General features: G+C 53.1%; 1 protein-coding gene across 5 annotated transcripts in view; it reads left to right on the top strand.

Annotated features, from left to right (window-relative positions):
- The window catches only part of retn (retained), a 155763-nt gene that overhangs the window by 50538 nt on the left and 79949 nt on the right, over positions 1 to 25276 (top strand). For all 5 annotated transcript variants that reach the window (XM_025302480.1, XM_011145910.3, XM_011145882.3 and 2 more), the window contains exons 2-3: positions 13869 to 14078; positions 14861 to 15394. In XM_025302480.1, the coding sequence (XP_025158265.1) occupies positions 13869 to 14078; positions 14861 to 15394 (744 nt within the window). The remainder of the gene's footprint in view (positions 1 to 13868; positions 14079 to 14860; positions 15395 to 25276) is intronic.

Here is a 25276-nt window from a genome sequence, read left to right as displayed (position 1 = left end):
TCGATGACCTTGGATCACGCCAAGTTTTCAAACTCGGGCCATCATCATGTGTGATCCCGCGCTGATACTTAATTACGTCTATCTAGTTAGCGCATGTACGGAGGAGTACGTGTTATCCGTGCGAAAAGCTATTACGTTCCGGATCACTTCGCTCGTGGACATGACTTAACGACATTGTGGAACCGTGGCTGAATGAATACGCACTGCGCACTGGCTGTCGTTGCGAAGGGCTGTGTTGCGCTTTGGATGTAACGTATCGCGATAATCCGACGCGCGAGGCGCGATGATTGTCATAAGAGAGATCGGTCAAGTCGAAATCGCTCGGATGTCGAATCTAATCTCGCCCCGTGATTACGGGATTATATATATATATATATCTCTCTCTCTCTCTCTCTCTCTCTCTCTCTGTCTCGTGTAAGAGAAAAGCCGAGATGTCTCACTAAATATGTTTCCGAGAGATATTTATATCCACGAGAAATTTCCTGTGAGAGATAGATAGAGAGAGAGAGAGAGAGAGAGAGAGAGAGAGAGAGAGAGAGAGAGAGAGAGAGGATAGAGAGCGTATATATAATTGCGGCGGTGCACATGAATGCACACTGCGAAGTCTCAGAGCGGTACAATGTAAGCGCGGCCCCTGCGTACGCTCTTCGCGATATTTAGTCATATTCGTCGCGGCACGGTCTGTCTTTGTGCAACGACGGTTGTCCGCGCGCCGCGGCACATGCGGGGTTCGCGGTCGACGTGCGGTACGCATGCCACCACAAAATTGCACATACGCCTTTTCTTGCTGGTAACTTTATTATTGCTGCCGAAATCGAAAAAAGAAAAACCCGCCATCTGTCGAGATCGATCGCAAACTGTTGCATTGAGGCCCACCGCTCGCGTTTCCGGGCGCGCTGGAAACGCAACCGCAAGTGCTACCGGTCCTAGCGCGACGCGTTGTTGTTGTTGTTGTTGTTGTTATTGCTGCGCCGAATCGTCGTTGCAACGGTTCGAGCGATCGATCGATCGATCGATCGATCGAGAGAGAGAGAGAGAGAGAGAGAGAGAACCGTTCCGATCCGAGTTTTGCGACCTGCGTCGCTGGAATTCGTCGCACTCAGTCGGTGAAGACGCTCGAAGAAGCATTCTCTTGAAGAAATTGATTCTCGTGAAAGTTTCGTCGCTATGCGACGCGCGACGGCGATTTCTCATGATTCTTCACGTAAATTAAACGCGCGTGTCGTGAAACGTAAGGTTGTTCCAATTTACGTGTGCCGTACACCATGCGAACGAAACCGATTCGTTCATTCATTCGTTCATTCGTTCGTTCATTCTTCTCGCGGAAGCTTTCGCTTACTGCGATCGGTAAGGAGGTCTCTGGGTGTTCCGTGCTACGACAATGTGGAGCATCACCGGATCACTAAACCACGTTGTGGACACGTAATCTCTTGAATAACTACTGCGAGAGCATTCCGTCAGGTCAAATAGGAAATTATGGTTATCGAGAATCCTATCGTCGGGAAAATAGTTATCCCACAGATAACTATTGCGTTAAAAGCCTTCTCGTGATAGAAGCGCCTCGTGATTACTTTATCGTTACTCAACCTTTGGTTTCGGTGTTCCACTCATCCCGATTTCTTCTCGCTATTTTTCACGATCAACGTCCTCGTGTTTCCGTTCTCTCGCGCTCGATCGAGCGGTGAGCATTTATTGAAGATTCGGTTGCGAATTCTCGGGCGACCGCTCGAGCGGCTGTCCGGCGACGATTCGTACGACACGTATTCCGCCACGATTGACCATCGGACATTTCCTAACGATCAATTGTACTCTTTTCTCTCTGATCGTTTTTTTTTTTTTTCGGTCGGATTATTTTTAGAATTTTTCCCCATTTTTAATCCTATATCAATATGAATGCCTCGATCCGTAGATTTACATTGAATGAAGATTTATGTCCGACAGCCGATACAAGGTCAATACAAAGCCCATTTTCCCTCATCTGTTTTACCTTTTTATTATATAAAATTTCTTGGGATGTCGGTTTTCCCGGTTTGCCGACCGTAAGAAATACTACTACAACCCGACGATGAGAGAGTCCCGCGCGAATAAACGGGAAGAATCCTTCGTGGCGATTGTGGAAGAATTAAGCCGGTTGACGATGTCCAGTTCGTAGCAATTCTGAATGGTACTTCAGAAAACGATATGGTTACCGGAGGAGAATCGGTAGATAAAAGAAAAATAGACCTTCCTGGAGTGGCTCAGTAGTCATCTGGCGGACATATGGAGTTGAGCCCACTTCGAGTCCCGTTTCGTTGACAATAGATTTATCTTAAATTTCCGCTCGGGCCTGAGATTTTAGAAATACGGGATTAACACGCACCTAGCAGGATATTTGGCTCCTAAATAAATGTTTCAACATGATGCTGTTCCCATTTCGGACAAGCAGCGGAAATCTTTCGAGGCACATTCACTTGTGTGCGAGCCAACCACCAGCGACTTTTATTACGTCTCATTCGACTCTGTAATTCGTGGCGTGTGCGAGCTAGACGGAGCCGTACGATAAGCAGGCGTCGGGGGATAAGGGATGTTTCTAATGGACATTCCGGGCATACCTATAAAATCCTTGCACTCCTTTATCTCCTCGACTCTGCTGTCTCGCCGTACGCTCGTATCACCGAAATAAATGAGCCTTGGATCGCGCGATTGCTCGATAAATCGTTGAAGAATAACCGACGAAGAGAAGAAATGAGCACCTCTGATAAATAACAGTGACTTCATAGGAAAGGAAAAGAAGGAATCCCTTGGTGATTGATCCATTGTTCGTACATGGCGAAAGAACTATTCTGAAAGATACAATTAAGTTGCCAGGTAGTGGAAATGTAACAATAACATCGTCAATGGGAACTTCCGATATTTTAAACCCTTAAAGAAGAAACCTTGAATTGAGTTTTCAGGTCTTTTGATCGCGAACTGGCCTACTTTACGAAATAAATAATTCGCATAATCCTCATTTTCTGAACAGCAGGCGGGCGATGTAGGATTCAACCTCCTCTTACGAAACATACCCCATTCAATCCCATCCCATTCAATCAATTCTTTTGTGTCAGTTTAGAACGGAACTGCGGGCGGAACTTTGATCCCTGATACCGCGATACCTGCCTGCGATCGCGAAAAATCGCATCCAGCATAGCATCCAGGTACGATGACGAAATTTTCACGTCGCATTTCTCATGTCGCGAGCAATCTCACGGCTGGATGCGCTGGAATCGCTCATAAAATCGCGCCGCAGCCGCCCGTTTTTCTCCGCCCCCGTTCGCTCCCCCCGCGCCATGTTAAACTCCATGTAACCCTCCGACTGCGCGTGATTGTTGCACGCTCCGGCTCTCTCTCTCTCTCTCTCTCTCTCTCTCTCCCCCTCACTCGTTTCTTCCCCCGGAATTGACGGCGCGTACGCGACTTAATTGTTGCCTGCCGGTAAGAACAAACGTTTCGCGATGCGCCCGCATCGCATTTTCCCGGGGTTCTCTCTTCCTCATGACCGAGCGATCCTCCGCGGTGCCGCGAATGCGAGATTCTCGCTGGTGAAACTTGTCGTTTGAGCGGCGGTCAGGCGGAGAAGCCTGACGGATTATATGACTGTAATATCGAGGCTAAAGCTTGGCGCCGGGTAGGGAGGAATCGCGCAAACACGATAAGAACGCGCGCGGCTGAGACGAAACGACGGTCGTTTCATTCGTTGCGCTTGTGCGTGTTCCCTGCGGCGTCTTCGGCGTACTTCGCAGCAGCGTAATATCATCAATTATCGTTCCTCGCTGTCGCGTCGTGTGAATCTCCGGGCTTCTTCCGAGGGATTCCGCTCTGCGTTATCGAGAGAAAGTCGTGTTTGTTATCACAGCGACCTAAGCTACGTGATATCCTGCAAGGGATCACACGCGCAGGAAGGAGATAAGGAACGTCCAAGTAGAAATCTCCCGGGCCGAGTGAATTCGTAAATAAAAGCAAATGCGGGAGACATGAAACAGACCGCGCATTTTACAGGATGTTCCATGTTCCCGGCGGCACTTCCTCTCGTCAACGACGAAATCGCGATCGAACTGCGCGCCGCCGCTCCATCAGCACGAGCCGCCCCCGCGCGCGCCCCTCCCTTTTCTCTCTCTCTCTCTCTCTCTCTCTCTCTCTCTCTCTCTCTCTCTGTCTCTCTCTCGCTTCGGAATCGCTTGAATTATTTTCTCAGCTTGAGTCCTCAGTCGAGGTTGCCTTTCGGACATCGGACGCCGTCGCGTAGCGGGTGTGCGAGACAGACGTCGTAGAGGTCGATCTCACGTACGGGCTCGTCGTCGTCGTCGTCGTCATCATCGTCGTCGGGGAATCGGATCGAGAAATGGCGATACAGAAATACCGAATAGTTGTCTAAAAGTGTGTGACGGACGGACAGCTGGCCGTCATTAAAACCCCATTAGCAAGGAGCTCCCCTCCGGGGCGCGAGCGCGCGCGAGCGCGCGAGTCAGCCCCCGAGTTCTAACAATATCTTCCACGACGCTTCGCCACCACCCACGCTATTAATATTGCTCTATACCTCCCTCCACGGTTAACTCTTGCCATCCCACCCCGCCTCTCCGACTCGCCCGCTCGCTCGCTCTCGTCCGCTCGGCTTTACGTCGCGCGCTGATGATGCCCGAATTCCGTTCTTCAATTTGGACGATCCGTCACTGTCTCGCGCGTTCGTTCGACTGTTCGCCGATGAATCCCGCTTATGAAATCCGCAGAAATGTTAGCGTTGCGTTCAGCCCCTTCTCGCGCGCGCGCGCGAGAGAGAGAGAGAGAGAGAGAGAGAGGAAGAGCCGTCGAGACATATTGCGCAATTTGTCATAGTTTTATTTCGGCTTCGCGCACCAGAAATAAATCCATCCGGATCGCGGGCGAGGCTCACCCGATTCGATCGATCGAGATTCGTTTTTCCGTGGCTCCGTCGGCCGAGATGAGAAAACGAGAGAAGCAAAGTCCGCGCGCGGCGAAGAGAAGGCGGCTATGTGGGTCAAGTTCGAAATAACTATGCTCCGGAGTGTATGTGTGTGTGTGGGTGTGTGTGTGTGTGTGTGTGTGTGGTGTGTGTGTGTGTGTGTGCGCGCGTCTCGTGGTCGGTTTGTCAGCGCGACGCGGTCTCTCCGTAGCCGCGATGATCCCTTCTTTATGCCTTGTTCGGCCAAGATCCGCCGAGATACGGGTTACGTCGCGGCCACGCGTCTCAATACTGCATTGAATCACAATCGCGCATTCGTATTCCGTGTCGCGCGGAGCGTTCCGCACGCTTGACCCTGAAGTAGTTGCGCGAGATCAAGACGAGCCTGGTGTTTTCGTCTTGACGTCAGACGAAACTTTTTGCGCCGGACGAGCGTACAGTCGGGCGAGCGAGATTTTTACGTTACGCCTCGCACATTTTCGCCGTGACATTTTCGCAGATATCGACGCTCCGACGAGACCGAAAGTGCCGCCGGGACGGTCCTTCCTCGCGAGCGCGAGCGCGAGCGCGATCCTCGTTTCAAGACCGAAATAAACGTTCCATCTCTTTCTCTCTTTCTCTCCGCTTTCTGTCGCTTTTTCCTCCGTACGTTTGCGCGCACGCCGGAGAAGATAGAGAGCGTGGAGGGAGAAACGATGACGAAAAGAGGAGCAAGAGCACGAACGATGGAGGAGAGACAGACTGCGAGAGAGAGAGAGAGAGAGAGAGAGAGAGAGAGAGAGAGAGAGAGAGAGAGAGAGAGAGAGAGAGGGCATTCTGTCCCTCTCTCTCACACGCGCGTCTTGCCTTCGGTCTTTGTAGCGGCAGATCAAACTCGGCGGGTCATTAATTAAATCTGGCGGAGCAGCCATCGTCCGTCCGTCTTTCCACCGCGTCTCCGATTTACTTTACACGAAATACGCCACGGTTATAAATATGGGCGCTCGCCATGGGGACCCTTTTCCCCGAACTTGATCTCGCGGACCGCCCTCGAAGCGACAGTCGCGCGCACCAGACCTCTGACACGATTTTTTCAAAGGAATCATTATCTAATTTCGAGTCGCGCGCGCAGGAACCGTATAAAATACTTGCGAGAGAGGGGAAGCAACAGAGAGAAGGAGAGAGAGAGAGAGAGAGAGAGAAAAAGACATGGATCGTGGAGCCCGCGCGCGGGACTTTAACTGCTTCTTTTGGCCGTGTCTCCCACGAAGCGTCGTGCCCCGATGGGGGGTTGCGTAAGAACGAATTGATAAAAATAATTCGCTCTCGCGGTGAAAGAGAAGAGGAGATATACGACATCGTATCCCCGCGCACGATCTCGAATCTGGCAAACATATGGGAAGCGAAGGGGAGAGAGAGAGAGAGAGAGACGGCACGAATGGGGCGACGGAACAAATTCTCGTCTACGTGACTCGTCTTGACTCGACGAGAGCTCCTTCCTACGCTCCTTTATCTATGTAGGAAACCGGGGAAACAATGAGGCTCGATTGCTCGGCGATCGTGAACACGTGGCGCGCACGTGGATGACGGCAGCGTCGCCGCGAAGGGACGCGCGCGCAGTGGTGCAATTGGTCGTCTGTGGTGGGTATCGCGGCGAATTAGTCGCTAAAGTCTCCGGAGAGAGAGAGAGACTAGTTCACTTCGGTTTATTTCGGGATCTCGCATTAATAATAATGACATCACGCACGGACGATACGCTCGCTCGCCCGCGGGAGGGGCGAGAGAGAATCGCCGCGCCGGTCTCGCTCGGTAGATCGCGAGATCGCGCGCGGCGCGCGCATCCCCGTCGTGACGCGCCGACGTTCCGCGGGACGTTTCACCTAAATAGACAGCTCTGATCGATCTGCTTTCCCGGCGATATTGATAAATAAAAGCGATTACGGCGATGACGATTCCCGATGGTCAATGAATTTATATATCTGACATGCGCCCCGGCGGAGCTGATAAATCAGTGCTGCTCTTCCGTCCATCCGGTCGCCGGTGGACACCGGGGGTAATCTCTCAATCTAAATCGATCGATCTGCCAAAACGGACTCCGTTTCCGAGCCTGTTTATCATCGGTCGTTTATGAATTTATTTCACGAGACCGGAGAGAAAGACAGAGAGAGAGAGAGAGAGAGAGAGAGAGAGAGGGGGGGGGAGAGAGAGAGGAGAGAGAGAGGGAGAGAGGGAGCGGGAGAAGGGGAAAAAGAGAGGGTCGAGTTACTACACGCGTATTCCTCGCGCGCGGCGCACACGAGAAAAAGATGGAACGATGAAGCCGTGATCCCCGCGTGGGAGCACCGCGGGAGGGCTCGCGGGAACTCGTGTAGGTACTCGGGGCTTTGGTTCTTATTGGGCATCGATAAACGCCGGGACCATTTCTCCGATCGTTACTCTCCTCGCGTCCAACTCCTTCGCGTCTATCGCGCGGATCAACGATTTTCGACGCGCATCATGAGGAGCGCAAAAGAGGGAGAGAGAGCGAGTCGATGCTCGTGCTCGCAAGAGCCCGGTAATGTCAGACGCGATCATTCCCGTTATCTGTTTCGGGCTCTTACCCTTCAAAAATCCCCCCCCCCTCCCCGCGATAAACCGGCACTTTTGCGCTTCGTTGAAGACGACACGCGCAATATGTGTTGGAGTCGGAACGAACGCGATCTTTTGTGCGAGCAAGAGAGAGAGAGAGAATTAATTTAATAATGAAAAATGTATTCGCAAGTTGAAAAGCCCAGGAAATAAAAACACAATAATGAATAAGAGAAGGAAAAACGAACGACAGCTTCTTGCTTCGCCTCGATTGCGATTCTCCGCAAGTTTCCCGCTCGCGGCCGTGATAAGTCGCCGATAGCCGCACTCTTCCGCGCGCAATAGCGCTATTATTTCAGCCTTCTACTTGTCCAAGCGCGCTATTAATCACCATACGTCGCGCCATTTCGAATTCCCGCTTGTCTTCGTTCCGAATTTATTGCGTCCTATATTGCGCGCGCGCCGATTGCCGAGTATACGCGCGAGTCGCGCGTGCAAGGTGTTCATGGAAGGACTGAATATGGTAAACCGCGGCGGCCCGAGTCGCGTCGGCGCTATACAATATGTAAAGTAATTATTTTGAAGTCGTTTCCTTCGATATCGCGGCGATATGCTCGCGACTCATCGGTCGCCGAGGAAATGAGTTTGATAACGCTCTCGATAACGCATCCTATTTCACGCGTTCGCGCATTACGTGGCATATTTCGCTATGCAAGCGTCGGAAATTATCTGCATTGCGTTAGATACGACTGTCTCTCTCTCTCTCTCTCTCTCTCTCTCTCTCTCTCTCTCTCTCTCTCTCTCTCTCTCTCTCTCTCTCTCTCTCTCTTCTTTCGTTCCCTCCTCCCTCTCCTTATCTTTTTTTTTTCTTCCATTACGCGACGAGATTACGCGCTGTTCCACCCAACCCCTTACCCCGATAAAGATTTCCGCGTGCAGGAAGAGTCGGGAAAATGATACTTGATGCGACGGGAGATACGATCTCGCCGGTGTTTCGTGCTCTTTTTATATATTCCTTTTTCTTTTCTCGAAGCGCGCGTTGTTTATCGCCTGACGCATTTATAATAGCGTTACACGTGTTTATATAGCAAGGCATTCGCGATTGTCATCGAGAGAGTCAACCGTTTATCTATCCATTAATTTGCATGCTTGTTTCGTCGTAGTATTTATTTTTAGTAATATCTAAATTGTCAAGTATGCGCATACGTAAGAACGTTTGAAAGCTGTGTGCCACTTTCAGGGGAAGGAAAAAAATAAAATATCAAAATCCAACGCCGAGGAAAACCTGCGTCATAGAGCTCGTTCGATTCAGTTCCGCATGTGTATCGGCGGCTCCTCTTTCGGCGGTTGTCTGCATTTCGCCGCCGCTCTGTGGCCGATCGGGGAGTAAAAGAAGACATCTCCGGGATATTTTTCGCCGATAGCTACGTTTTTATGATATATGTTCGTGACAAGCTATTGCTTTTGCGTTGTTTCGCGCGCTGTCCTATCTAATCGCTATTTAAAATGTACGTATATTACGCGAAATAATCTGAAAAGTCAGGAAGAAAGGGGAAAAGATAGGAAAGAGAGAGAGAGAGAGAGAGAGAGAGAGAGAGAGAGAGAGAGAGAGAGAGAGAGAGAGAGAGAGAGAGAGAGAGGAGAGAGAGAGAGAGAGAGAGAGAGAGAAACGGAGGGTGAGGAAGAGTTCATCGAAATACTTTGACTGGCCTTATAAGTATTGACAATCGATCCGCGCTGTGATATCAGGCCGAGCTGCGCGCATATACATATGTAGCGCGAATCGGTTTAAAACTATCGATAAGTTTTACGCATTCGATGCATTTCAGTCGCATTTAGCGGCGCGGGGCTTCCTTGGCCTTGCAGCCGCGATAAACGTAATTGCGGCGCTCGTAAAACAGGCTATACCAACAGATTTATTGCGAGGAAGAATGCGCGCGGTCCAGAAATAACAAAAGACCGAAGGAAAAAGTGAAGAAAAGGAAGAGAGAGAGAGAGAGAGAGAGAGAGAGAGAGAGAGAGTGAGGGGGGAGGGGAGGGGGGGAGCGAGGCGAAGCGAAGCGATATTTGCGTTCCCCGCGGTGCGATCAGGTCCCGGTCTTTTTAATCGCGGACCCCGTCGGAGGTAAAAGCGCGCGATTTGTCGAAAGTGATTTATTTTATTATTATGCGGCGCTGGACTCGCGCGCGCGCGCGGGAGACGAATCGCGCGAGAATTGTCCCGGCGCGTATAATGGTCCGTAATGATTATTCCCGTATATATCATTGTTCGAATTGTGTACAAGATCAGATGCACCGTTAGGCGCGCACATGTTTCCGAAGGCGCATTTATAAACATGGCTGAAACGCGCGCGCGCGCGCGCGCGGGATGTCTGGGTCTGTTGGCGCGGCTGAAATTGCGGCTGCAATTCCGTGTTATCTCGTGTATATCGGCGGAAATTTCTTTTCCCGTAACTTTCCACATTGCACATTGCGTATCCGATAACATTGTTCTTTTGCATAGCGGCGAGCGATTCCACGAAGCTGTAAAATGCCGGCGCGACAATTTAGCCGCGTAACAACTTCCAGGAGATCTCACCGGCCGACTGGCGAGCGCGCGACCGTGGCGTTCGTTCCGCCGGCTCTCGATATCGCGGCCTCTCGATGTATGTACGGGACAGAAGAAATCGATTCGGATAGTTCAATTAGAGACAGTTATTAGATTAGGGACATAGCTAATATCTCAATATTGTGCAACGCGAGAGGAATCGATATCTCGTGGAATTACTTGGAAACGAAACAACGGAATATTCCTCTGCGCCGACTAGAAACGCAATATGCTCTTGGACTGATTTGTCGAATGAATACAAAACAATATTAATCCAAAGTGGACGAATAGATGTGTCTACACGGTGTCTTGATCTTTACATACAGTTAATGTGAATTTTCTCCTTAGCCCCACACTCAATCAATTGAGCGATGGATACAAATAAAAATCCGCACTGTGATAATCGCGGAGAAACACGTTTCCATTTGCGCGCGTCCCATCTCTTTTCCATTCGCGTTGCGAATGGAAGAAGCAAGCAGCAAATCTGCGATTCCGATCGGAAAGTGTTTTTCTCTCGCTCCGCGACTGAGACGCCGCGCTACGCTCATGTGAGTCTACGGACAATATCGACGATCGAGATCAGCGAATATCCCGAGCTAACGGGAGTCCCTCAATTAAACGGCAATAGTCCCGCAGTAATTAGAATATTTAGAGCCACGCCGTGTCTACGGTGCCCGGAGCGTTTAGGCGATGATTTACAGGCCGCGCGCCGAGGCATATAACACACGCACTCTCACGCGCTCTCTCGCACCCACGAGTCTTTGTTGCAGCGCGCTCGCGCGAAGCGTGGAAACTATAAGGTATAAACAATAAAACAATCGGATGGTGGCGGCGTGGCGATAAATCACGGCGGACACAGTTATCTGCAGTGGCTGCGAGAGGTATAAAACGCGCCGCGGCTTAGCCTTCGGTAAATTTAGCTATTGTCGTGCCTAGGATATATTAAATCTCGTTAAAATGTCTTCATGGGACCGCAGTGTCGCGCGCGCGAGTTCGCCGGCTGCATCGGGAAGGAGAGAGAGGGAGAGAGAGAGAGAGAGAGAGAGAGAGAGAGAGAGAGAGAGAGAGAGAGAGCTCCCGAGATAGGGTTCAAGGGAGAAAGAGAGAATAGCGTTCCACACTATGCGACGGCGTGGTGAATGTCGTATATTTGACGCGTAACACCGCGTTGAATGCGTCTCGAGCTGGTGAATCCGCGATCCATCCGAACGACGTGGCGCACGGCATTCGTCGTTCGCTCCTTCATCTCGCGGCTTGGACGATGCAGCTCTCCTTCAGCCGGCATCCGATCGCGCCGCGCTGGGGCTGGGAAATACGTCGCGATCACGGTGGACGACGATGCATGAATTATGCAGGAATACCGACACACGCGGGTGTCTCTCTTCGGCGAGACTCGAGTGTGGGAGTGATTCTCTCTCTCTCTCTCTCTCTCTCTTTCTCTCTGCCCCTCTCCCCTCCTCTCTCTCTCTCTCTCTCTTTCCGCTCTCTTCGTGCCTTTTTCTCTTTTCCCCGCCGAAGAATGGATCCGCGCCCACTTATTTATTTAAGACGACAGTTCTACCTGCATCGGCGGCCGCCCCTTGACCGTCCGAACTCGAGCTTCCCTACGTCCGTCTATTGATTTATTCCGCTCATCTTGGGCGGTTATCGAGGGATAAAGAGAGTACAGGCGCGATCGACGGGCGCGCGATCTAATCTGTCGATGGCGGCGCGCTGGGCTGAACACACCGAACGGAATATTCGTCGATTTCGTGAATATTCATTTCTCCTGACGGTTTCGATGTTTATTCACCAGAAGGTACGTGACGTGATCAAAGTGAATAATCATTAGAGAGTTGTCGTCGTATCGTCGGCGATAAATCTAATCGACAAAAGGGGACACACAGAAGGAAGGATTTATTTTTTATCTCCCTATGAACTCGTTATTTGCTATGATATTTATTCGATTTTATTTATTCGGCTTGATATCGATGAGAAGGGAAATTTTATCTGTCACGTTGCTGCGCGGCCTCGGGACGATTTGATAAATTGTGCGTGCCTCATCTCCGACGTTCCAGCGGATTCGAGAGGACCCCGCGCGCGCGCGCGCGGTTGGGCCAGTATACAGTGCCTCTCTCGCGTCACTTTCCATACGAGACATTCAGACACCTACGTGCGAACGACTCGGTGCGCAGCGGAACAATGGGCACCCTCGAATGCGCGCGCGCGCGGGCTCTACCGTGATTATTGTAATGACGGTGCGCGTCTGTGAACACTCGAATGATATAATTCGCGAGCCCGCGCCACACGCCACAGAATAACGATGCCGCTCGCGCGCTCGCGCTCGGTTAACCGCGCGCAGCCGATAATTTATTCCCGCGCTTCCCCTTGCTCTCCCACCCGTCGTTCCCGCCGATAGCAGCGGCTTTCCACGATATTTCTCCGCGCTGGCGCTCGCTTCCGGAATACACGGTGACTTTCGCGATATACGACTTCACCCTCGGTCGTCACCGGACACGTGACGTAGCGTTAGCGCGTAATCGGTGCGCGCGTCGGATCCCGCTGGGAATGCGCGTCTCCTCGTCTCGTCACAATCTTATCGCCGGGGTATTGTTCCTCGTCTCGTCTTCTTCATGGTCCGAGGCGGACACGTAGAGAATTCGACGTGGACCCGAGTGGCTACATATTTCATCGGGATGACGAGCGAATGCTCGTAAATCTGGTGGCTGTCGGTTAGATTGGAATCTGGAAAGCGTGTTTCGTATTTGATTAGGATTCTATTTCGTGGCGCTTATTCACTTCTGACCACCGCCGTAGCGGCGGAGAGTCAATATTATCACACGTGCTCGAAACGCCGACAGAGGGGCCCGGCGGTTCTCGTCGCTGCTCGTCCTCGTATCGAATCGCGCCCCCCATTTTGAGATCGGGCCGAACGTAGAGTACACCTGCATTCGATTGGTGGTACACAGGCGTGTTTAGTCCGAGTCCGTTCGTTTCCAGGTAAAAGCTCGCTTCGAATCCAAGTGCATGTATGTATATTTGTATTTTTTCTTAGATCAAAGTGGGGACACTCTCCGTTTCCTCCTTCTTCGGTGGGACGAGTGCGTCTCGCGCCTTCGTCGTCGGAGAATTCACCGACGAGAGAGAGAGAGAGAGAGAGAGAGAGAGACGCGGTCGCAATGCGCGCGATTCGTGACGCCCGCCGTCGTGGGTGTCCGAGAAACGCGCGGCGGGATAATTTATCGGGAGAGCTCGCGAGTTAATTCGGAGTGAGGGAAAAATATGGAACGTCCCCCTCTCTCTCTCTGCTCTCGGCATTTTTTACGATGGTCGTTTCCGTTCGCCGGTAATGTGACTTTGTACATTTTTATGCCCGCACTGGCGCAATGGGCACGGCTGTAAAACACTTATGACACCCGTGGCATAATAATGTTACTCGATAGCGGCTCTATCTCGGTGTATATAACTCACCGCATTCGCCATTTTCCTAATTAATGTTTAATGCTCCAATATCTGCCCTCCTTACTCGCGAATACGCCTGCGCGCTTGATGTCGCGATGACAAGCGACTTCGCGTCGCGATTTCGCTGCGCGTCGATTTCGACCTGTTTCGCTGAAATTAGCGCAGTCAGAAAGCGGAAGCGATATGCTTCTCACGGTCGTTCTCGGTCTGGAAGGCCCAAAGGTCCTTTCAGAACCAAGGACCAAGATGGTTCTCTAACGGGGTCGCTTTATATAACGCGCGAGTCCAAGGAGCTTCGGCTCGGAATCGGACCTGAACGGTCGTCAATCATTGTGTTGTCTCTTGTGATTTCAGTCGCATCAAGAGGAAGATGCGTCCGACTCGGATCAGGACGACGACAGCACGGAAGACCTATTCCAACAGCCTCGGCAGAGCAACACGCAATCTCCGCTGGACACCGGGTCGTTGCAGGCCGGCAATAATCTAGTGCCGAATCCTACATTGGCACAGATCCAAAATCTGCTGACCGCCCACCCGCACATTCTGACGAAGATGAAACTGGAGGTAAGTGTCCTAAAAGTTTTACATGTCCTAAAAGTTTTACATGTAGCTTTAGTCCACCCTAACCTAATCCTATCGACCAGACCAGCTTTGCTTTCGGCGAACCTTTTCCCGCGAGCGACTTCCTGTAGCGCGTGATTCGCACCCGCTTAGCTTTCATCAAACACGCCGCATTGTCGAAAAGTTCCCTTCGCGTTCGGCCGCAGCCAAGACGAGTTTCCGTCCTCCGAAGATAAGCGGTCGCATAATTCGTCATAAAACCTGCTCGCGCGAAGGAGTCGCGCGCGTTCGTTGACCTACAAAAGTGGCAAGGTGGAGTGACGCCTACTCGTGGAAAATCGTGAGATAGTCGTACGTTGCGGACGTTGACAGTCATAAATGAGTTAGCATCGTGTCACCGCGCGTGCGCGCGCGCACGCAACAAAAGATTTCTTCTTTTTTTCTTTTTTTTTTTTTTCCTTTTATTGCGCAACAGCCTCAACCGGATGAGACACACGGGAGGGAGGGGGGGGCGAGCCTGGACGTGGCGCAAATCTCTTTTACGATCGCCGTTCCGATAACAAATTTTCGCCGTAATCTCGTAATGCGGAATAACATCGGCGGATATTAGGCGGCGCGATCTCCGTCTACGTGAATTCGTCTTCGGCACCCGAATAGTCGAACGACCGACTACTCACTCCCTCCCTCCCCCCTTTATCAATCGCTCGTCATCGCTTCATCAATCTAATCGTCACGCTTCTTTCACGCAGGAGATGATGATGTATGCTGCGCTTTTGCAATTGCAGAACGAAAGTGAAATGCTGGAAAACACTAGGAATGGACTGGACGCGTTACATCGGGTGTTCAACGAAGCAGCGTTGAACAACAGCAATATGTCGCCCTTCGGCAGCATGCCCCATTTCAGTTTCAATCCGCATTCGTTCCTGTCGCAACCGCAGTTGCACAACAATCACGCGCAACTGGGAAGTTACAGCAGCGTGTCCGGCAGCCGCATAGTCTCGCCTGTCAACACCCGTCACAGCGATTCTCCGATGGGCAGCAGCCCGTCGGGTAGCAGCGAGGTCCGCGAGACCAACAATAACAATAGCAGCAGCAACAACAACAACAACAACAACAACAACAACAACCACCACCACCACAGAGAGTCGCAGAATGTGCGCGCGGAGTGCAGCAACAGCGTGCAAAACAGCGTCGCCGGCACGAGCCATCAGCCGGGACCGAGTCAGCAACCGGGACCGAGTCACCCGCCAGGGCCGAGTCCTTTGCCAGGATCGAATCCTCAGCAGACGAGCTGGAGCTTCGAGGATCAATTTAAACAGGTATGTCAAATATGATTTGTCCAGCTATACACGCGCATACTCCGCTCGCTCGCCTCCATTTCCTCGATAAGATACCGCATTCGCTTTGTCCTCGATCGCTGTCGACGAGGGCTGTCTATTTGACGATGAGGGCTGGGTAAACCGAGCAACCGCATAACAATCACAGACTTTAGCAAATAGGCCGGCCGGGTTGCACGGCTTGAGAAGTAGTCTCTCTCTCTCTCTCTCTCTCCCCCCCCCTCCCCCCTCTCTCTCTCTCTCTCTCTCTGTCTCTTTCTCTTTCTCTTTCTATCGTATCGGCCGAAGAAGCCCCGGAAAGAAAAAGCATCGGCAGGCCGAGCAGTGCATTAATTACGCGAGCGATCCGACAACTTCCGGGGGTAGCTTTGCCGGCCGCGAGTCTCTCTCTCTCTCTCTCTCTCTCGACTTCAGCGGCTTTAGCGTGCGGCGCGATGCCAGGCCGAGTGTCGTGGGCGTGAATAACTCGCGCGCGGTCGCCTTTGTGGGACACTGGTTAGTGCCACGAGGGACGTGTAATTACGACGGAACTCTCCCCTTGCGCAAGAGCGCGGGACGAGAACGCGGCGGCCGGCCGCGCACGGTGAGAGCGAGAGAGAAAGGGGGAGGCTTTAATTAATGCAACGATGGGAGCTAATTATTATTTTTACACGGGCGGGAGATAATTACCGACCGACCGAGTGGCCGGCCGACTGACTGTCCGTTTGTCCGTTCGTTTGCTCGTCGACGGTGTTTCGGACAAGAACGAGACGATCGGCTCGACACCGAGAAAGAGAGAGAGAGAGAGAGAGAGAGAGAGAGAGAGAGAGAGAGAGAGAGAGAGAGAGAGAGAGAGAGAGAGAGAGAAAGAGAGAGCGAAAGAGAGAAAGGAGCATCTCGGGACCGGGATAGCGGATAGTAGATGGGAGAGGGCAGAGGACGAAGTTATAGAATTAGTCGGGGCCGCATCGCAGCCTTGTTAACGCTTTTTGCAGCGGCCGCCGCGTACTCTGCTCGCGCTTGCATTTTTGCTGTACGGGGTCGAGGGCCCGGTCACCTTGCCCGACCGCGGTTTTCACTTTTTGCGAAGGGGGTGTGGTATCGGATTACCATTTAGATTGTTGTTCGCGCGCGCGCGCGCGAACCTTCTCGCGGACCGCGCGACAAACTCACTTGGGGGATGCTCGCCTCGACTCTCGACGAGCGGTAGTTGATAAATCCGTATCGCGACGGGCGACGGGTCTGTAAAATCACGTGATGAATATATCTGCATGTTTCAACGCTTGTGGATATTTCCGGTGAAAAAACAACACGCCTCTCGCGAGCGAGAGAGGGAGAGAGAGAGCGCGAGCGCGTTCTTGATCGGCGAGGTCGCGTCATTTTCGGCCGTTTTCGCGGAACAGAGAGTGTGGGCGCGAGAAGCGTATCACCTCTGATTGAAATGTGCGCAACGGGCGGGAAGCGCGCGCTTGTGTGACGCTTGCTCGCGGATAAACGGGCTGCGAGCGGGGCGGGAGGAAGTGAGGAACAACGAGCGCGGGAATGGAAATAGAAGTCTCCACCTACTCGCCAAACGGCGCCCGCATCTCACGGAGATCGCATCCATCATTCCGGCGAGGGCGTACAAGCTGGGTCTTTAATCTTTCTTCTTCGGGGTGATGGTGGAGTTTCGTCTGTTTTAACCTTCCCCCGTTTCCTCTCGTTTTCTTTTCCTCGTCGAGGTGTCGGTAATCGCTCGCGTTTCTTCCCGCGCCGCGAATCTCTCTCTCTCTCTCTCTCTCTCTCTCTCTCTCTCTCTCTCTCTCTGTCTGTCTGTCTGTCTGTCTGTCTGTCTGTCTGTCTCGAGGCTTCTCGTGTCTCGCGTCGCCGCCTCGACGGCGGATAATCGCCACGCGAGCCGCTCTCTCGCCATCGCAAACGTATCGCCATCGCGACGAGCCTCGATCGAGAGATTCGGCCTAACGCGCTCTCAGAAACCGGCTCTAACTCGCCGGAATAAGAGCGTCCAACCTCCGGACAGGTTTATAGTCGGTCGGTTATTGTCTCGAAACAGGGTAGCGTACTGGGACGGGAGCGTCCGTCCCCTCCGCCCTCCTCCCACCTCACCTCACCCCACCCCCGCCCGACGCGCCCCGCGAGCTCGTTTCAGCGAAGCAACGATCGACGTTGTATACCTACCTATCGTACACAAAGTAATCCAGCGACGGTGATAGCCAACGCGAACATCGCGTCCATACGAGAGAGGAGAGACCCTCCTCCTCCTCCTCCTCCTCCTCCTTCTCCTCCTCCTCCTCCTCGTCCTCCTTGGTCCGCCTCAGCCCTCGTTTGCTCGCTCTCTATCTCTCTCTCTCTCTCTCTCTCTCTCTCTCTCTCTCTCTCTCTCTCTCTCTCTCTCTCGCGCGCGCGCGCGCGCGCACGCACCCACACGCGCTCGTCTCTCGCAGGCCGTGCAACACCGTTCGCTGACCGTGCACTCGAGCTACCACGGCGATATAATACTGTAGCACTATACTTTGCAGCCATTGTGAAATAACTCGTAAACCTGCAAATTGCCGGCTATTTTGCTCCCATACACGCTTGCACGGCGACCTTTTACGCCGCGCGCCGTCTGTGTGTATTGTGTGTTCGACCGTAGATCGAGAACGAGAGAGGAGGGAGGGGGGAGGGGGAGCTTCGTTGCTTCTCTATGAGCGTGTATGTTTCACGCGGCTAAGACACCGTGCTTCGTCCAGCAAGCACCACGGCGTGTCCTCCACGCTCACGTGTGTGTTCGACGTCGCGCGAGCGACGATTCACAGGGTGGTCTGCGAACTCGCTCTCTTTTCGCGCGTGCGCGCGCGCGCGCGAGAGAGAGAGAGAGAGAGGTAGATAAATAAATTGTTACGAATAACTGAAATTGTTCCGTTCGCCGATTCGGACTAATGAACGCGGCGAAATTGATTTCTCGATCAACGTGACGTTACCGTTACCGGTCGTCGGCATTGCACGCTCCTTGAGAACAAGTCTCTTTTTCTCTCTCTCTCTCTTCAACGAGCAAACAGATGAAGATATTCGTTGAAACGAGCATCAGAACGGAATTCAAGCACGACGATCTCGCGGCGCAAGAAAATAAAAAGTCGGCCGACTCCTCGAGGGATCTAAACGCGCGTGAGACGAATAGGGACACCTCGTATATCGCGCTCGATGTCGCGATGGCAAGACAAACGATGACGAGCGCGCAGCGCGAGTTATCATTGTGATTATGCAAATGCATTATCATTATGCAGATGCACCGGTACACCTAAAACTTAGAACACGATTCGTCGTCGCCGTCGCCGTCGCCGTCGCTGTTGTAGTCGTGGCGCGCTTAACTTGGACCGTAGGTGGGCGCATGCTTTGTAATTTTGAAAAATAACGTCGTTCGCGTCTCCGGGCCGAAATCTCCAGGTATAAAGAGGTGAAAAGTAACAAGTCTCGCGGCGCGCGCGTGTGTGCGAGGTATTCCGAACAAAGCGCCGTGCGAAATCGGTCTCGTTTTATCCGATCCATTCCTCGCGTCGCTTCCTGTATCGAGCGGCGCAATCGTCTTCGCGTGGATCGCAACGCGTTGCAACGATTGTTATTGGCAGCAGTCTCGCCGAATCGCGCGAGCGGGGACGCTTGGCAGCGCTCGCTTTTTTACGATCGACATGTGCATCGAGTGTTCAATTGTCGCTCGGCGAAAATTAATTCCCCCGCCCGCGGACTTCCTCGGATGACGTAGACCCTCCGCGCGGCGGACAATTATGCTTTTATTGTCCAATGGCGCATTCGCGTTCACCGCGGAAATGCTCATGCACTGTCCCGCCGGCGTTGTGTTATCGTTGTGTTAATAACGTATAGCGTGATAAGACAGCTGCGATCGCGCGCGCGCGCGCGATCGCTTCTTTCCTTTTTATTTCCAAAGTCTGTGTGCGTTCGCGGCCCGCGTCTATCACGTGAGAGCGGCGAATGACGTTTGCGCGCAATATTTATAGACGCGCGCGTCGTCTACATCTCATATTAACCTTGCCAGAGCCGCGGAGGTGCGCGCGCCGATATCGGGTCGCGCGCGATACCGCAGGAATATCGTAAACTTTATCGACGTCGACAATTAATTCTCATTCGTTGATGTTGCGAAGGTAAGAGAGAATGATGTCGCGTGCAAACGCGCGATATTATACACGGTAGCTCGCTCTCACTCTCTCTCTCTTTCTCTCTCTCTCTCTCTCTCTCTCTCTCTCGCGATCGCGTATGCACGAGGAGGAGCTACGAATGTCCGTTCTACGAAATACCTCCGTCGTGCGGCGCGCTCGCACTGCTTTCTGTCGCATACATTACGCTATTGTCGCTAGATAAGCTGCGCCGATAAACGATGGAAAAGCCGTGTGTGAGAATCCGATGCGCCGACAATTCTTGCTTAATACCTTGTAGCCTTTTTCGCCTCATTATCGTCGCCGGCGCGTCCGCCGCTCCTCGTATTTTTTCTCGCGCTCGTCCGTATTGCTCGATCAATTAGCCGGCGTACGCGTGCGAAAACGCAATTACCGTAGTAGCGGGGTGCTCAACGAGATTATTATTGAGCGTCGCGCGTACGCGTCTCTCTCTCTCTCTCTCTCTCTCTCTCTCTCTCTCTTTCTCTCGTGCGAAGGGTGTCGTCCGACTGCTTCCATTGTCGCGTCCCTTTTGTTTTTCAGATACGGGGAAAAGGGATTCTCTCTTTCTCTCTCTCTCTCTCTCTCTCTCTCTCTCTCTCTCTCCCTCTCCCTCTCCCTCGACAGCGCTACGGCGTATTTCCCTTAAATGGCATAATTCAGGAGAGAACGAGAAAAAGAGAGTGCACACGGAGTGGTGGTGCAACAACCTCCACCACCGACGGCGGCGCTCCGCTACCGCTGCGTTCGCGCTGCTCACAGGCGAATTCATTCGTTCGCTCGTAACTGCACATGGAATTCGAGCGTTACAATTTACGGCATGCGATATCGCGAGAAACGCGAAATCAACGCGACGCGTACAGCGAAGGGAATATGTTAATCAGAGTCTGCGCGTGTGCACACTCTCCGGCGCGACTCAAGACCAAAGGGCGAACGGGGCGGGGGGGGGGGGCAGCGGGGGAAGGAGGGGATCGACGATAGGCTGGAACAGAAGCCGGTTGAAAATAGTAACGTAGCGTTCGACAACCTTACCGAGCTCTAATTCACTTAGTCCGTGCAACACCTGCATCGCTTACCCGTAAGCGGCCTGACGGCTAGTTTTCTCTCTGTCTCTCTTTCTCTCTCCCTTCGCTCGCTCGCCCGCTCGCTCGCCTTTTTTTTTTCAAGCGATATATTGACCCGCGGATTCCTCGTGTTTACCCAATAATTGGATGAGGCTGTAAATATGGCTATTAAGCTACCTACGCGCGCTTTCCGCGCGCGCTCGTTATAAGCAACCAATTGCGAGCCGAGCGTTCGTCTTCTTCTCCCTCTGCGGTCAACGCGCCTCTCTGCCTTCGGAATAGCTTAGTTCGCTATTTTCCTCCAGTTGAAGTCGGTTGGGTCGGTTGGTGGTGGGTCAACCTGTCGGTTTGCCTGGCCAGGCGAGTAGGCAGAAATGCCAGAAATAAATGCCATCTCGCCTGAGGAGCGAACGCTGCCAAACAGCCTTTGGGAATTCTTTGTATTTGTCCGCCGCTCGGACGGGGACCTCAGACCTGGCGCCAGGTAGCCTCAGGAAAGCATCATTATGAACCTACGCGGAAAGAGACTGCACTATTCGATCGGGGGATGATTCCCCGTTGTTCTCAGCGCGACGCGCGTTACGATGGAAAAAGTCGAAGCGGGAGAAATCCCACAAGCGAAACGAAGAAGCGCGCACGCGAGGAGAGAGCGTGGCTGTGCTCGCGAAATGAAGAAGAGAGGCGCGCGAGCAAAAGTACGCGTACGTGTTTTGGTCAGCCCCCGGCTGTCGTGACGAACGCGGCCGTGTTCACGTCGTAATTCTCCTCCGTAACTCGGTTACGATTATTATCGCGGCGCGCGCGCGCGCGGCACTTGGACAGCGAGCAGCTGGCCAGAAAAGGTTCGTTGCGGCGCCTGCTGATTCGCAGAAATGAGATTTCCAACGACAACGACATAATAACAACAACAGTAATAACAATAACAACAACAACAACAACAGGATGTGACATATCGTTGATCAACCTAGCAGCTCTTTTCCTCCCCTTGGCCGCGTTACGTTTCTTTCTTCTCTTCTTTTATCATATTTCCTGCTGCCCCCTCCCCCCCTCTCCTTTCTCTTCTTTCTTTCTTTCGCGCCGCACGCGAAACCGCGAAGGCGCAGCAATTGTCGATAACGCGCCCCGCTCCTCCTTCTCCCTTTCTCTTTCTCAAGACACTTTGAATTTTCCCCAATCGGTGACAATCGGAGCGCGTCGCGCACGCATCGCACCGGTGAGAGAGAACGACGAGCGCGTCGGGACTCCGCGAGATCTCCGCCGAGAGAGAAAGAACGACAGAGGGGGAGAGAAAGAGAGATCCACGATAACGCCAGTAGTCGGTGGCGCAAGCGTGTCCCTTATCTCGTGGACTACGACGTTAGCAATTCTCCGGTGTACACACAGCACGGGACAGGCGTGCGCGCAATAACGTCTTCTTCCGTCTCTTCCGCTCGGTCCCACCGTCGCGTGCGTGTGCGAGCCGTAGCGTTTACCTTCGTTTGGACTTTCTTCGCCGCTAGTCTCCCTCCCTCTCTCTCTCTCTCACTTCGTGTTCTATCTTCGCCCTCCGCTGCTTGCATTCCTTTTTTATTGCCGGCGATACGTTAGGGTCATCCGCTTCCGATATCCCATGTTTTCTCTCTCTCTCTCTCTCTCTCTCTCCCTCTCTCTCTCTCTCTCTCTCTTGCTCTCTCGCTCGCACTCTCGTTCGTTCACTCTCGCTCCTTCTCTCGATACTCGCGCGCGTTCACGTCTCGCGTTAACGACGGCGGGCGAACGAGCGTCGCCGCGTGTGGGAGGAGGGATGCGTGCTGGAATTCGGGGATGTCTCCATCGTGTCCCGGGGCGGCTCGAATCTCTCGTCGTCGACGGAGAGTTATATTTTGACCCCGGTTAGCATACCAAAGGTATATCATATTATGCTCGCGCTCGCTATTATAATGAATATCTCCGGCCGGCGTATAAGCATATATGTAAAGCACGGCGCACGTTTTCATGGGGTGTCACGCTGTCACAGAGACAACGAAGAGCACGTGCACTCGCGCGCGCGCGCGCGCGATCGCGTTGATGATCGGTCTCTACAGCGTGCGAGTGCGTATACGCGCACGGTGGCGGCGCGCCACGCACATGTGTGCAACGCACACGCGCGCATCGCACGCACACACCAGCGCAGCTCGCTGCTCGCGGCCGAGAGAGACGAGCCGGAGATATCATTTGAATTTCAATGAATCATGAGGGTGCAAGTGTCGCTCGCATTCATTCAGTCTCACATGCGTGCGTGCGTGCGTGCGTGCGTGCGTGCGTGCGTACGTGCGTACGTACATGTGCACCGGACCATCGCAGCCGCGCGCGCGAGAGAGAGAGAGAGAGAGAGAGAGAGAGAGAGAGAGAGAGAGAGTGTCGTCTCTTAGCGACGAGCAACACGCGCCCCTCTCGTTGTCTCATGCGTCTCCGTGTAAAATATTGTCTTCTTTTGCTCCTCATCGTCTCCACCTCGTTTATCCACGTGGTGAGAGAGAAGACAAATGTCGGGATCTTCCTGACTCTCCTCCTCCTCCTCCTCCTCCTCCTCGTCTTCCTCCTCGTCCTCCTCCTCGTCCTCCTCCTCGTCCTCCTCTTCCTCCTCCTCCTCCTCCTCCTCCTCCTCCTCCTCCTCCTCCTCCCTTCTCTTTCTTCGTCGTCCGAGCACATTGACGCTCGCGCGCGTATTTGTCGGCGAGAGCACAAAAGTGTCACACAATTGTAGCGGCGTCTCCCACAATGGCAGATTATCACCGATCGTTTTCACGACGGGAGAACGAACGGCTTTTCCGTCGCGCACGCACGCACGCACGCACGCACTCATATCAAAGACGCGACCGTAGATCTCGCTCCCTCACTCTCCGTCGCTCGCATTCATTTTAATTCTCGCGCTCATAGTAGCCGTATCAAAAGTGGCGACGGTTTTTCTCACCGCCCCGGCGCGGCGGCGCAGTGCGACGTGTCGTCGAGCGCTCCTTCTTCGCTCTCCTTCTTCGCTCTCCGTCGAGCGCGTTTCGTCACATCGTCCCACGTGGAATGTAATCCTCCTGTTCTCGAGCTCTCCCCGCGTGACGGTCGCGACGTCGCGGTGGGTGTCCGCGGAAACGACGAGCCGAGCGTCAGGGTGGAACGTTCGCGACTTGTTCAGCTCTCAAGTCTGCAGGGCGCAGCTTGGACGGCGGTAATTATAATAATACGCCACTTTTTTTTTTAATTGTTATCTCTCTCTCTCTCTCTCTCTCTCTCTCTCTCCCTCCTCACGCACGTCTTTAACGCACGAAAAAATGTTTTTTACGACGCTCCAGCTGGTCATTAGCATGCGAGCGCGCTCGCCGTGTCGCCGATGCGCACAGTCGGGAGTTAATAATAGGATATAACTCATTTCGCTCGGTACACTCTGTACGCGGAAAGAAGCGGGTCCGGCTCTTTGTACACTTACTTCGCGGCGCTTATCTGGCCGAAATCTTGCCATCGATATACCGAGTCGTCGCGCGGCCGCGCGGCCGATATAAGACCCGGGCGTACGAATGCGTGAAACCACGGACGGCGAGCGGACTTTTTTTTCATTTCCGTGGAAAAAGTGCTCATAACGGGAGTTCGGGTGTTTTATGACCTCGAAAGCGCGCGCGCGCGCGCGACATCGCCAGTCGCGAGTCGCGTAAACGCGTTCGTGCGCGACCCTTGTTCGATTTTCGCGCGTATCTCCGAAAATTACATATAATGATGCGCGGCGCGTGCGTAAGTTTGAGCAGCTGCCGTCGAAAAGTGACGGTTACGCCTTACTACCGGCTTACATTGCAGTGACGTTGCCGCCCAGGCCGGCTACTTGCACGCACTTGGCCTCATTGCAGCGGCTCGGCAAACGCGACATGCGCTCATGTCGCGTTTGCGGTATATTATCGGCGGCTCCTTGTGTAACTGCCTGTGCACTTTGCGCGCACGTTGCATTCGGTATCGTCCCGTCGTCCTGCCCGCTTCCGCTCGCTCGAACGCGCGCGACTTGCGCTGCGCGCACGGATTGCCTGGGTGGTGAAGCGCGCATCTGTCCTTCCGCGGCTCTACTCCGCGGCGTCGATGCATATACAGGGTGTCCTGTGCAACACGCAGGATGGATAAAAATGCTCCTCTCTTCCGGTATGCAAGCTGCACCGCGTGAATTTTGAAGGTATTAGCGAAATAAGATCGACGAGCCGATCGTTGAGAGACCGTCGATTTGCTAATCTTCTTTCATCGGTAACTCGAAATTTTACGCGGACGCGCGGATGGTGAAGGAGGACTTTGGCACACATTTTGTGCCGTTCTACTCGCACATGCGTGTCGTTACGGGGACACCCTATATATACGAGCGCGGAAGCGGCGTGGCCGACGCGTCTCTGCCGATCGGCGCGCGTGAAAGGAAATTATCGAGGTTATTAACGTCGGATAATTTGATATCGCGCGATGAAGGATGCGACGGTGAACAGAAAAGCCGGTCGAGATCTCGCGATAAGCGTTTCGATTCCAAGTCAAGGTTGTACCGTTGGCGTATTTCCCGTATGAAAACCACTCACGTTCGCGTCGCTGATTGATATCGCACGGGAGATATTAGATTCCGAAAGGCGTTTTTCTTATAGAATGATGAAGTATCTCACCAGTGATTGAGAGAGAGAGAGAGAGAGAGAGAGGGAGAA

This window comes from Harpegnathos saltator, unplaced genomic scaffold, assembly GCF_003227715.2.
Source record: "Harpegnathos saltator strain DR-91 unplaced genomic scaffold, Hsal_v8.6 scaffold115, whole genome shotgun sequence".
NCBI lineage: Eukaryota > Metazoa > Arthropoda > Insecta > Hymenoptera > Formicidae > Harpegnathos > Harpegnathos saltator.
This window is presented reverse-complemented; position numbering and strand designations above follow the sequence as displayed.